Here is a 15,541-nt window from a genome sequence, read left to right as displayed (position 1 = left end):
CCTTATAACGTTATACATTTGATTTAGCCTACAGCTACACAAAATGTTCACAAAAGAAAAATTGTTTTCTTCTTTACTTCAATTGGTATACCTTCAAGCTACTTCTGCCATTTTGTCTAGGGCAGAAGGTTTCGTCTAAATTATTCATTCTAACATATACGATTGTTTATAATTTATGACTACTTTGAACGCCATCGCAATACTGACGTACGACGTTCGATGTAATGAGTCCGAAGAAATGAAAGTTCAACAACAAATACATTATTTTTAGTCGCGTGCAAACGTGACTCTAAAGCTCAATCTCTAAAGCTCAATATGTTTGTCGGTTGGTCGGACGGTAAACTCTAACTCAAATTTATCACGTGCACGCGAATGCAGCCATGTATATGGTATTGTTAGGCACACTTTAATTTTTCTGTGCGCAAGTGGGCAACCTCTAGATAGAGCAGTACCCACCGGTTAGAAATAATTTTATATGATGCTTTTGTATTATATTGACTATTCATTCAACGTTATTGATGCATACAAAATGATGTGTTTGCTATAATTTTATATCCCCGCCATTTTATCCTGCCATTGTATTATTCTGTAGCGACACGAAGTGGAATACATTCATACCAACGAAATAGTTGATATTTATAAACAAAAAAGTAAACATTTACTATTATTTAGTAATTTAGGAATAGTTCTCTAAAATGCACTAATGTTTAATGCTGTATAACCACAACAATTACTTGTCATAGGAATTCCGCAATAATGCTGGCAATCGGGCGTAGAAATTATGAAGAATTCGTTACAAATAAAATACGGCATATATCGTCCTAATTCAGATATGAAAGTAGAATCTTAACATGTCAATAACGTTTCAATTCCTGGCTATGAGAAATAAAAAGTAAAAAAATAAAATGTTGAAATGTCTTTAGTTTTAGATACTGTACTTTCAACTATCTTCAATCGAATAAATTATGTTTTGTATACAACAATTGTTATGTTTATGTTCAATTGTTTTCGACAATAATTGTAGAATAAGCTCGGTTTCTATCAAAATATCAAAAACATGAAGGCTTAGTCTTACAATTTGTTTTTTTTTTTGTGGCCTATTTAATATCAATGCCTTGTGTCATATCAGCTGATCTGATATATTGATAAATTGGTATAGTTAATTTGTTAGATAAGCATGACAGACAATGTTTGTTTTTTTCAAATAAAGTAGGCTACTAGAGGTAAATAGGGTACTAAACAGACAACAATTAACCTTAAGCGTGACCTGTATAGCCTACAGTAGGTTTATCCAATTTTAACTCCCATTTCTTGTTATTTTTTCATATTGTTATTACAATTGATTGTGATCAAATAAATGAATGAATGAAAGGAAAGTTAGTCGTTGTAACTGCACATTTGAATTTGAACGCCAACGGAATAATGACGTAAAACGTTTGATATAATATGTCTGAACGTCAACAACGAATACATTATTTATAAATAAGAATGAATTTTTATTATTCTATACAAGTGCGCATGTTAACTTCTAGGCATGAGAGAAGTTTTACACCGGTTTTTATATGACGCTTTTATTCAACGTTATTGATGCATACAAAATGATGGCTTTTGTCATATTCCCCCGTTGCTCTGTCATTCTATTATTCTCTAACGGAACGAAGCGGAATACATTGTTAACAACGAAATAGTTGATATTTAAAAACAAAAAAGTAAACACTTACTATTATTTATATTAATTTGTGTGAATAGTTACCACAGAAAGTTTTAACTACTGTTACACTTTCTTGATAAATAAGAATTCCACAATATAATGCTGGTAAATTGCGCGTAGTCAGTATTCGCCAGAATTACCATGAACGAAAACCGTTAGATAAACATATAAACGTTTTAACCATGAAGAAAATAATTTTATACCTCCATGTTTTAACTATTACTATATCAAAATAGTAGAAACGAACGCTCATGACACAATGTCGACATAAACCCAATTTTCACAGACGAGCGGTAACGGTAATTAAGATAGAATCTATGTTATTCCTTATGACCATTTACATAGAACGTAGGAGCGGACGGGCGGTTTCATGTCAGAATAGAAACAGATTCTACGTTTCCGTTTACCGTTACCGCTCGTCTGTGTAAATTGGTCTTTGAGTAGTTTGTTGAGTTTGGTGATGCAGCTCGATTTTTGCTAAACGTTAAAATAATGACCATATTCGAGGATATTAGTAGTGTTACTATACATCTAAACTGTATATTGGAGAGCTTAATGTTATGTTACAAATCACTCAACACCGTCATAATGTATTTTTGGTTACATGCATTATAGTACAGTAGTATCGTATAAGTTATATTACTTCTTCTACTTTAATTCAAAAATACAGAAAACTGAAAGTATTGTATAGGATACTTATAATAAAATGGAGCATCACAATACATGCCGGGAAAGCTATTCAACGTAATTCATCATGCATACAACATTTATTGAGTTCTCTCCAATGTATTTTATATTATTGCGCGAATTATCAACACTTGGGCCTATAATCGTAAACTACGAGGAAGGAAAGCACATACTTACCAACGACACTTGTTATTTTACAAATTAAAAGGTAAAGTAACCCAAATAAAAGTTTATTATTTACCATATTCGTGATATATTTACTGTAATTGTACTAATAATTAGATTAAATCGGTAATAAATAATTTTACAAGATTGAAAGTAGGAAATTACACATTCAAATTGACATGTTGTTGGGGATCGTTGTAGTCGATACACTTTTTGTTAGTTAGTCTCTACCATTACCTCCTCCTTTAAAAATTTTAATTTTATTGGTTACCTTTTTGATCCCGTTTCTGCTTCAAAATAGGCCTACTAGAAAGACGCAATATCACAATGTTATGAAATACTAGAATGTGAACTAATAACTAGATATAAAAATATCACACTAATAACAGTTGCTAGTTGCATAAATATGCCTATACACGGATCTCATCACCAGTAGAATAACCAGTTCACTTTTTATAATAAAGTAATGATAGAGTCCGCCCTGTAGAACAAACTCTGTTTCTATCAAAATATCCAAAACTTGCAGGGTTTATAATTGTTATAAGGTCTGGCGTCTCTTACAATTTGTTTGTTTTTTAGCCTATTTATAATATTAGTGCGTTTTGTTCTGATGCTGGTCTAATATATTGATAAATTGGTATAGTTAATTTTTTTTTCAAATAAAGTAGACCTACCATAACTAAATGGTACTAAACAGACAACAATTTAACCTCAAGCGTGAACTGTACACAGTATATTAATCCCATGTTATTCTGCTTTTAATGTAAATTGTATACCATTTAACTCCCATTCTTGTGTGTATTGCTTGTGATCTTTTTTTAATGTTTTGTTTTGTTGATAAATATTGTTATTGAAATTGATTGTGATCAAACAAATAAATGAATGAAAGGATAGCTAGTCGCTGTAACTGCACATTTGAATTTTAACGTCAACGGAATTACCAACGTACAACATTTGGTAATAATAATAAACAACACCTTTATATCGGGACACACGTGCCAAACGGAGCGTCCAACAAAACAAAACTACGATAAGTATACAAAAAGTATTCAAAAATAAATAAAAGGAACTAATTATGTACAGATTAACTTTAAAAAATAATTTATATAGCATCTGGACGTAGCGATAGAGAATACACTACAGTATAACTATTCATTTTGATTGTGATTTGATTCTAGCCAGAGCAGCTACCTACCGGTTACAAACAATTTTATATGAAGCTTTTATATTTTCATCCAATGTTATTTTTGCTACTCGGAGACAGCGACGATTAACAAACTCATAGAATACTAAATAAAGATGCATACAACATAAGTTCTGGCTTAAATAGTTTATTAGTAAATGAACATTCGCCCATGTAAAACTGCACATAAAAGTCATAAGCAAATATAAGTTATATATAGCAATAATTTTCCAATTCTAAGTAAGCACAACCGGGATGCTCAGAGAAAAATAGCCCGCGGCAGGTGCCAAGGCACCGCCAAGAGCAGCCCACCAAAGTGCAGGAAACAAGGAAGAATGTTCATTTACCCACTTGAAACTGAGATTTAAAAAAAAAAAGGTTCAACCAGGACTCCCTAGGAAAGTCTCCAAAGAAAGAAAAAAAAAATCACCATTAATACAACGATGCTCCCCATGAAAGTATACGCAGATACTTCATGGCAGTATGTTGAGCATCAGCACCTTCCACCCAAGGCTAATCCGAGGGCTCCACTACCGTGCACTGCAATGGGAGCAAAGTTGTACTAACATATCGCCAATAAACAATACTGAAAGAGAAAACAAAAAAAACCGTAAATAGTCGCATGGATGTAAGTGAGTTATAATGTAATTTAATAATTTAAATTTTTATTAGTCATTACTAAGGGTTATGCAGTGGGGTCGGATATACCGTTTATATGCGTCGCTTTTCCATCTTCCGGTAGCTTTAATTTCTTGTTCATCTGCGCCCAGGTCCCTAAGTTGCGTGGCCCTTCCGATTCTGAACGAGTGTGTGTTGTACCGGGTGTGGTCTAAGTTGGCGTGTAACGCGGCTTCTTTTAACGTATGACTTAAATGTTTCCTAAGTAGTGGAGCGCGTAGTCAGTATTCGCCAGCATTACCATGAACGAAAACCGTTTAAAAATTGACATTAATATTCAGGATGAGGTGTTATAAACGGTTTCGATTTGAATCCTACTGTATATTGCTGATAAATAAATAGCAACTAAAGATGATGGGGTGAGGGAGGGAAGTTAAACTGGATGCTATGTAGAATTGAAAAAGTGTTAAAAAAGTAATGAATGCCATCCCTGAACGGTAGAATTTTAAAGATTGGTCTGATATCCATATGTATTTCATTTATATATATTTCCATTTCATTTTGTATCATTATGTATTATTGTTATTACTATACTGTATAAGAAACCATTTCAATATTATCTATCATTATAATTTTAATAGCATCATCAACAATTATTTTTGTAACTACTTCCTCTTTAAGCATTATATAAATATATTTAAGTAAAATGATGTATCAACTCATGTCAGACAAATATTGCCACAGTATATAGTAATAATTTTTAATTTTTTTTTTCTTCTAACTCTGTAAATTAGCTTAAGTATCCGTATCCGTCATTTTATGTTAATTGTGTTTAATATGGATGCACCACTTACTGTGTGTGCCACCGATGTAAAGGTGCAATTTCCAAATAAATTGATTGATTGATTGTACTAGATTGGTAACAATGAGTTGTGCCCTTTGTCGTAAAAACACAATTCACATTATATACAAAGCTAAGACTGTGGACTATTATTGAGATATGTTTAGGGACCATCGTAAAATATTGTAAGGGGCATTAATGAAGACAATTTTTATGAAATGAAAACAACGCCCATTACGTTTATTTTGTTTGTTGTAGGTATTATAATGAGACAATCACATACATTATAGTAAAGCTGTTTCTAGTACATTATGTTAATACACTACTTTAATTCAATAATAATATAGAACTGAAAGTATATGGTTTACGATTATAAAATGGGGCATCGCAATACAGGCCGGAAAGGTTATTCAACGTAATTCATGCATACACACTTTATTGAGTTCTCTCCATTGTTGCATATTATGGTGCGATTTATTCATTATCATCACTTGGGCCTATTATTGTAAACTACGAGGTAGGAAAATACATACCTACCAATGACACATTTGTTGTTTTACAAATAAAAAGGTAAAGTAATAAAAATAAGATTGTATTAGTTGTTCGTGATATAATAATTGTACATTTAAATCGGCAGCAAATAATTTTAAAAGATTGAAAGTAGGCATCATTTGAAGGAAATTAAAACCTTCAAATTGACACAAGTTGTTGGGAATCGTTGTAGTCGATATACATTTAAAAATTTAATTTGATGTTATTACTCAAGACGCAAGAATGTATCTGTAAAGTTAACTCCGTCTTTATGAGTGATGTTTTCCACTGGCTGAGGAGACTTATACAGGGGAATTTTTTTTAAATTCAAAATACTATTATTTAATCGCATCTCAGTAGTTATTCCAGTTTCATGATAGCTGTGTCGTTGTTTGTTTGTCTTTATGTGTTTCCCATTTTGTTTTGAGGGTATTCAGTAACGTTAAAATTTGTTCTGACGACGAAAGAAATTTGCGTGAATTATTTTTGTTTTTTTTGACAACGCTAATTTCAAAATTTTGCCGTTTTCTCGACAACTTAATGCCAAGTAGACGGTACACGGTGTGGTCAAAGTCGCATGCAAGAGACTCATTAGTGTCGCAGTTAGTAAAAGCCTATGCCTAAAAGACGGTAAAATTGAATTATTTTAATATCTCAGAAGCAGTTATCGTATTTTTGTGATGTGGTGAGGGTAGGTAGAAATCATTTAGCATTTTGGTTAAGGTTGGACCTCTTTGTTAAAAAAACAAAACACACCATGAACTTTATATTTTTGCAATGACAATTCGGGCGTTGTCAGTATTACCCAAAATGCATTCTGTGACATGAACTGCAGGTGCGCATGCGTATTCAATCGACGAGTGTAGATTGTAAGGTTGAATTATATCTAAACCTGTTTCTAAGTCAGTAAATTTTAGTTCCTGTGTGTAAGTTTTTCTGTTTTTCCTTTCGTTTATATGGTGAAATTAGAGTAGCAATACTAACTCGTATAGGCCTATATTGCGCTTTTTTTTCAAAAAAATGTATCACATGCATATTTATCTTTGTCGTTTCACAGACAATCTGTAATCGTCACGGAGTAGACTACATTCTTACAAAGGAAATACTGTGGTTGTTTCTGAACAAGAACGAAGGTAGGGCTACAATTGAATATAATTATTATTAATATTAGTAATTTAATCCATATGTTTACATTGTTTCTTCACTAAATAATTTACACCATATCTGAAAGGTTCAAAATAAAAACGGCCCATTTCTTGTGGCTGTTTCAGTTTGACTGCGTCACTATGAGGGTGCATCAACAGTAAGAAAAGAATTAATAGATTGAAAATATCGCAATTCATTGTGGTTTAATGGAGACATGGGTTGGTGAGAAGGGCACTACAAATGTGGCTCAAATAAATTATAAAAAAAAAACCCGAAACATAAATTGATAACTACTACGAAACAGGTTCTGAGAAACCTTAGAATATTAAAATATACAAGTACTCTTATGAAACCGATACCGATATAATGTAATATATTCATATTACTTTTAAATATATTGATTTTGCGATCTCAATCCATGTTTCAAACTCAGCATCAGATTACTTTGTTTTTAATTGATTCTGTACATAATACTTCTGATTGAAATTGTATTTACATGAACTATGGCATTATAGAAAAAAATATTCACCTTGTACAGTTGGCGATAAATAAACTAAACTAAAGAACAACCGACACTTTTAATTCAATTTTTCTGTTTTGTTATTTCTAACATTAGTCCTATTTGTGGTAACGAAAGACAATGGAAAGTGTATGTGTGAGTGAGTTCAAAGTTCAAAATCCAGATGCTGAAATCAATAATCCGACTTTTATATTTGTTAAGGGAAACATTCCTATCGCTATCGCTGAACAAACTATTACTTTAGAGTTTCACTATCGGGTTCCTAAACTACCTATGGATTCTAACAAAGATATAAATATCACAAATATAAATAAATTAATACTGCAATGGCCACATCCTTTGATAAATCATCCTACCATAATAAACTATTTTAGAAAAATAAATTTGGAAATAATGAAGAAGAAGAAGAAGAATTCTTCACACCAAAATAAACAGATTTTACATTTTAAACGAAACAAATATACAACTACCACTTGAAACTAAACGATATAAAAACAAATGAAACAAACAATAGTGCTCGTCTATGTAAATTTGGATGGATTTTGAGTAGTTTGTTAAATTTTGTGAGGTGTGCATCTTGATTCTTACTAAATAAATAAAATAATGACCATATTCCAGGATATAGTAGTGTTAAATATACATCTATTCTGTATATTGGAGCTGGATTTTGGGGTGTTACAGATCACTAAAATGCGTCATAATGTATTTTTTGATCTCAAGTAGAAGGAGGGTGAGCGTAGCACAAAATAATTCTTAGATTTAGAAAAAAGTAATGGATCAAAAAAGCATATAAAAAGTATTAAAAAAACAATGGTAAAATATTGAAAAAAACCAAAGGAAAGAAATAAGATTCTTTAACAAACTATATGCTAATAAGGAAATCTCCCAAGCAAAAATAAGTGACTACCTAGATCATTCAAATGTAAATAGTTTAACAAATGAAGAAAAACAAGTTGTGAAGGCTTAATCACAGTGCAAAAATACAGTGAAGCATTAAAACATATGAAATTGAATAAAGCCTCAGGGTATGATGGTTTAACTGTTGAGTTTTACAGATATTTTTGGGAAGATCTTAAATATTTAATATGTGATATTTTTAATGAATTCTATTTAAATAGCGAAATGAGTTATTAATCTGTTATACAAGAAAGGGGATAAAAATCTACTAGAAAATTGGCCTCCTATTACTCTGCTAACCACAGATTATAAAATATTAACACACATCCTTAGTAATAGATTACATAAGGTAAATACAGTAGTGACCAAAAAGGCTATATCAAAGGTCGTTTTGCTGGAGAAAACATCAGGCTCATTGATGATCTCCTATACTATACTGTTGAAGAAGATGTTGAAGGTGCTTTTTTGTCACTTGATTTCAGAAAAGCATTTAACTCTGTAAGTTCATGTTTAAGGTGTTGGAAAAATTTAATTTTTACAGTCCTTTTGTAAATAGATAAGAACATTTTATAGCAACACAGAATGTGTCATTGTTAACAATGGATGGGTATCTGAAATGTTTGAAATTAAATGTGGTATACGACAGGGATGTCCCTTATAAGCATTACTATTTCTATTGGTATTTATATTTAGTGAGTGAGTGGCCGAGCGGCTAAGACAGTGGAACCGTAATCACGTAGCCATAACATCGGCAGGGGTTCGAGGCTCACTCACTCCATGGTTCTGGTGGTAGAACTAGTCTTCTCGGATAAGGACTATAAACCGTAGCTCCAGTGTACACAACTTGCTCGTGTGCACTTTAAAGAACTTGGTACATCTTTCGAGACGAGTAGCGGGTTACTCCGGTGTATTAATACATCACAGCCACTGATCACCAACTGGGCCCTCTGGGAGATCAGTCTTTGACTGAAGAGGTCACCCAGTATAAAAATAAAACAAAACAAACAAACAAATGGCAAGTAATCTAAGATACGATCAACATTATTAAGGAATTTTGCTACCTGGTACTATAAAAGAAGAAGTGCGTATAGCACAACTTGCAGATGATACAGTATTGTTTGCAGGAAACGAAAAAAGTGTAAAAGAGGTCTATTCATTGTTAATAATTTCTGTGAAGTATCTGGTTTAAGCTTAAACAAGAACAAAACTAGTGCCACGTGGATTGGTAAAAATAGATTAAAAAAAAGATAAACCATTTAATTTAAATTGGGTCACTGATCCTATAAAAATCCAAGGAATATACTTAGGATGGTACTGAATTATGTAAATAATTAAACTGGGCTAAAAAATTAACAAACCTTGAAAGAGTATTAAATTCTTGAAAAGCAAGAAATCCTACACATTTTTGAAAAAGTCACAGTTTTAAAAAGTGTAGATTTAGCCCCATTAATATACAATGCATGTGCCTGAAAGTGTTGTCAAAAAGATAGCACAGTTGTCTTATGTATTTCTTTGGAATGGAAAAAATAAAAAAATAAAATTAATTGGTAAAATAATTTAGGGTGGCATTAATATGCCAGATTTTTCTACTCAAGTTAAAACACCTAAAATCACATGGGTAAAGTAAGTAATACTAAGTACAATGAGAATACTTGCGAAGTAATTCTCGGGTGGGATTCGAACCCACGACCTCCAGATCACTAGCCTGGCGTTCATATCTCTAGACCACCGAGCTTGCGCTGATGATGGCTAGGGGTTAGATTCGAGCCTAAAGAATGTGAGTAAATTTCTTTACTGGATTTGTCAAACGTATTATCTACAATCCTACACAATGCACTTACTCACTCATTGATCATATTAAAAAATACACTTACACAAAAGCATTCCATGAATGTATTTTATTAATTTTTTGTTTTGAAGGTTACTGTAAATAAACTAATTTGTACAAAAATGTAAATAGTGCAAATAAAACAGAAAAGAAAAAAGAGGGAAAAACACTAAAAAGAAGTTTGTTGTATGTTGTTTTGTGGGTATTATAATGAGACAATCACATAAATTATAGTTCAGTATTGTATCTAGTAAATTGTATTACTATACTACTTTAATTCTACAATAAATAGAAAACTGAAAGAATGGTATAGCCAGGTCCCTGCATACACAATTTATTGAGTTCTTTGCATTGTATTTTATATTATGGCGCGGATTAGGCTTTTTCATTATCGCCTCTTGGGCCTATTATCGTAAACTACGAAGAAGGAAATACACCACTTATATCAACGAAACGTTTGTTTATTTAAGAAAAAAGGTAAAGTAACCCAAACAAGATTTTATTAGTTATTCGTGATTATAGTTACTGTAATTGTACATATAAATCGGCAGTAAATAATTTTATAAGATTTAAATTAGGCATTGCCATTAGAAAATTAAAACATTCAAATTGACACGTAGTTGGGGGATCGTTGTAGACGATACACTTTTAATTAGTCTCTACCATTACTTCCTCATTTGAAAATTTGATTTGATTTAGGCCTATTACTATTACCTCTTGTTTCTGCTTCAATAGGCTTACTAGAAAGACTCAAGAATGCTACAATGTTGTGAAAAACCAGTAGGAAACTATTAACTTAACATATCTGAAAGGTCCATTATATTTAAATCTCTGTTTGACTTCGTCACTATATGGGTGCAGTAACAGTCGCAATTAATTGTAGTTTAATGGAGATATGATCGGGTTGAGAAGGGCACTACAAATGTGGCTCACAGAAATTATAAAAAACAAGGCCAACAGCCATAAGTCGCGTGCTAAAACGCATAGTGATACCGGACCGACAGACAGACTGACAGACCGACAGACCGACCGACCGACATAGTGAACTATGACCTGAAATTTATGAGTACCAAATTTTATTTAATTGTGATTCATGCTTGTGAAGATATGATTACAAACGTGATTTCGTTAAATCGTGCGTAGACCGCGTAATATTTGATTGCGCACCGTGAAAACATAACCACATCGATTCCTGGCCATAAGGAATAGGCCTATACTGTAAAAAATTGATCTAGGTAGATGAAACTGATATCAAGACAAGGCCATATAAAGTTAGTGTTTACCGACCCACCGACCGACCGACATAGTGAGCTGTAGAGTAAAAATACAGATATATTAATCTATGTTATTCCTTATGCCTATTTATACTCAACGTTTAGCGGACGGTCAATTTCCGCTCAGGATAGATACAGATTCTACCTGGGACAAGCTACGCGGGTTTTTGTTTACCGTTACCGTTCGTCTGTGTAAATTGTCGGCAAAAAAGACACATTTTTAGTACTTTGTTGAGTTTGGTGATGTATGTGCGACTAATTCATGCTAAACGTTTAAATAATGACCATATTCGAGGATATTATTAGTGTTAAATACATCTCTCATCTCTATGTAGATGCATCAACAGAAAAAAAGAATTAATAGATGAAAGATAAATAGATTATAGTTATTCGAAAACATACTGGGACTAAGTATATTATTGAGATAGGGACCATCGTAAAATATAGTAAGTGACATCAATGGAGGCAATGTTTATACAAATAAAAGCAAGATTAGGAATACGTTTATTTTGTATGTTGTTTTGTAGGTATTATAATAAGACAATCTCATCATATTATAGAATTGTATCCAGTAAATCTATACTACTGTACTTATTTAATATAGAACTGAAAGCGTAATGGTATAGTATACGTGGTGATCAGCAAAAAATGATCTGATAAAGAATACAGACAAAAGTTATTGAACGTAATTCATGCATACAAAATGTATTGAGTTCTCTTCATTGTATTGCATATTACGGCGCGAATTATTCATTATCACCACTTGGGCCTAATACATTTTTCCCAACAATAAGTTAGTAGAGGGGAAATTTAAAGATTCTCATTGTATTATTGCTGTATTAATGTGTTGGTTACGCCTACGTGAGATCGATCAATATAGGATTATCGTTCATTGTTATGGATTTTAGTATAAAAAACTGTACGAAAATTAGTTTCTGAGAAGTTTGATACTTATACTATTTACTAATATTACTTTACGACATCATTTTAATTTATAAAGTAAGAATTTATCAAGATTGAACAGATTAATTATAAACTTACTATTATTTTAATGATTTACTTCTGATTGCAACAGAAATTTAAGCGTATGCAACTTCCAACACAATTACGTTTGGGTATCTCAGATTTAGTAATCTAAAAGAGAATACACTATGTATTATTGTTGTCATCTTATTGAAGATAATATACTTTTCGCCCTCCTATATGCACTATTTTAATTTTCATATAATAGAGGGAAGCATTATTTTATTTTAATTGGTTAATATTGTTATTCTGTGCTTAAGATTTATATATATATTGTATTTCTTTGTTAGAACTATGGATTCTAAGGCTACATCTGGTGATAATAAAAAATACAAGGATCTTAAAAAAGAATTCGGTAAATTGTTCACAGGGCGCTATATGAAGGAGTTAACATTTCTTGTGTCTGGTGCTGTTGAAGAAATCGATATTCTTTACAAGGAGAATGTGAAGCCACTAGATATTTTTAATGAAATGGAACGGCAAGGTTCTGTTTCACCTACTGCGTTGAAAATATTTATGGACATTGCTGAACTGACAAAATTTAAAAAGGCTAAAGAATTATTGAATGAATACGCCGCTGAAGCAGAGAATAAACAACAATGTTTGAAAGATGGCACCTCTGTATTACCGTATCGGCATTCCTTTTATAAAGGACTTAAGAACACTACAGATGATGATTACCGTGAGGCACGGGCCAATCATGACCTATCAAAATATGAAGAGACAATAAAAGATATTTGGGACGTAGTTTTGTATCTGGAAAAAGAGGAATGCTTACAAACGAGAGGACAGTTAGTGGCGTTTGCTAACATTCTTTGCAGAAAAGCAGACAAAAAGATAACAGGTAGGCCTATAAAGCACTTTCTTTTCTCCTGATTTAAAATAATCGAGTTACCAATATCTGCTAATTCAACTTTATCCATTATTTAAATCAATTTTGCTACTTGCTGCTCATGCGTAAATTAAACATTTAAATATATAAATATAGTTTATCATAACATTATTACAAACATGTTGCTACCTTCTTTTTAGATGGACTAAAGACTTTGGTAACAATGCTGCCGGGTATGTAGCGTACAGCATTCTTTATAAAAAAAGTATCTGAACAAATCTTACTTCATCATTTATTATTCGTAATTGTTCTAGCTCTTTTGTCCAAAACGTTATTTTGGCCGTTCATTAAGCACCGTATGCCTATATAACGAACAATATCATTTCGCATGACTTTTTTTTGTCTTATGTAGGATCGACCCACTTTTATTTCTTCATCAATAAAATGTTCGTTTACGATGCATTGCACATGAGCAATGTAATGATACAATACAATAATAACTGACATTAAATAACTTTCAGTACATCTGATATCTCACTCCTACCATTGCATTTTATATAATAGTATAAGGAAAGAAAAAAAAACTTTCCTCTATGTTATACACTCGTTTTTCAATCCTTAACAATGTACGTATAATTTACCACAGAATTCTTTATTTTATAACTCTTTTTATCTCTTTCAGGCAATCAAAAAAAGTTATATTTTACTTTACCTAAATATCAATTTTATAAACGTTAATTTTATACCTTGCTAAATTGTTACGGTCTATATCTGACATTTTTTTTGCCTTTTCTTTATTTATTAAAAACTCACAATTGATTATACCTTCTAACTCAGCAGTGAACATTAACCATGGACATTTTTTAACAAGTCCTAGTCAATAAAACAATTTTGAAGTTGGTTTTCCCATTTATCTTGTGCTTTTGGTATGCACGCTTTATATGCTACATCGGCAAAAGTGGAATAGAATTGTTTGACAGTTGTATAATTTGAAGTAACATCAACATTTGTCTCTATTATATCAACCTCTTTATGTATATAACAATAGGGTTTCTCAACCACTATAACTTCCAGCTTCTCGGAATAGCGTCAATTAGTGCCATATATATATTAAAAATGCATTTTCCCTTCGTTTCAACAGTGGAGTTATTTCATTAATATGCTTAAATCTAGACTTAACCATAATATCTCCTACTGTTTTTATACCTGAATTCACCCAAGATTTACAGAATAGTGATTTTTTGTTATGCATGACATATATATTCTCCCATAACCTCTGAGTTTTTATTTCACATATACATTGAGGTTTTTTAGCATAAATATTATTAAACCGTATGCAGGCTTTAAGCATATTTATATAGAATGTATTCACATATTTGAGTGCATTATGCTTCTCAAAGTTTGCTTCCGTCATACTTAATGTATAATCAATTGGATATAAATTGTATAATGGAATACATTTCCACTTTCCTGGATCCGGGCTTAGTAAACGTTTTACCCAGCCTAACTTTAAAGATTCAATCATAGAGTTAAAGTCAATCATTTTAATCCCACCATTTTCAATATTTTGTATCAGAGTATTTCTTTTAATTTTTTCTTTATTACCACTCCATAAAAAGTTGTATAAAATCTTGTTTATTTCAGGAATAACAGATTTTGGCAAGTCTGTGACACTTGCATTATAAATAAGTTTTGATAACGCTAATGTTTTGATTACCGTGATTTTCCTAAAGAATGATATTTTTCTTTTTTCCCAAGTTTTAAGGATCTTTTTTAGATTTTCAATTTTCTCATACCAATTTTTTGTATTGCAAATATCCTTATCATAACCAATGTAAATACCTAGAAACTTAATAGATTCTTGATTAAAGGTAATGTTGCAAGAGTTACTAATTTTCTCTTTATCACAACCAATCCACATTCCCCTTGTATTGGATTTATTTAGCATCAGACCTGACATTTCACAAAAACAATCTATTTCGTTAAAATAACTTTGTATGGCTTTTTCATTCTTGGCAAAAATCACACATTTCGCATGACTTATTGAAATTTGCATTTCTTTGAAGAGAATACCATGATGAACATGCCTAATAAAAATTATGTTGAATAAGAACAAAACATGACAGTTTTCTAGCGTTCATTTTAGGAAATTATGATTGTCTATAGTCTAGTTCAGTATGTCAAAAAAGTAATGGGGTAAACATTTTGTTTTATGAACATTTGAAGCATGCTAGTTGCCAATTTTCTAGAATTCATCTTTGACCTCTGACCAATTTTAATATTTT

General features: G+C 31.6%; 1 protein-coding gene across 5 annotated transcripts in view; it reads left to right on the top strand.

Annotated features, from left to right (window-relative positions):
* The window catches only part of LOC144843215 (caspase-7-like), a 65,958-nt gene that overhangs the window by 35,750 nt on the left and 14,667 nt on the right, over positions 1-15,541 (top strand). For 4 of the 5 annotated variants that reach the window (XM_078699999.1, XM_078699994.1, XM_078699997.1 and 1 more), the window contains 3 exons: positions 6,794-6,869; positions 12,715-13,268; positions 13,457-13,489. In XM_078699999.1, coding sequence (XP_078556125.1) covers positions 12,719-13,268; positions 13,457-13,489 — 583 coding nt within the window. In that variant the 5' untranslated portion in view covers positions 6,794-6,869; positions 12,715-12,718. Of the gene's footprint in view, positions 1-5,642; positions 5,776-6,793; positions 6,870-12,714; positions 13,269-13,456; positions 13,490-15,541 lie in introns of those variants that run through there. The other variant, XM_078699998.1, reaches the window with a different exon arrangement.

This window comes from Antedon bifida, chromosome 5 (genome assembly GCF_963402885.1).
Source record: "Antedon bifida chromosome 5, ecAntBifi1.1, whole genome shotgun sequence".
Lineage (NCBI taxonomy): Eukaryota > Metazoa > Echinodermata > Crinoidea > Comatulida > Antedonidae > Antedon > Antedon bifida.
This window is presented reverse-complemented; position numbering and strand designations above follow the sequence as displayed.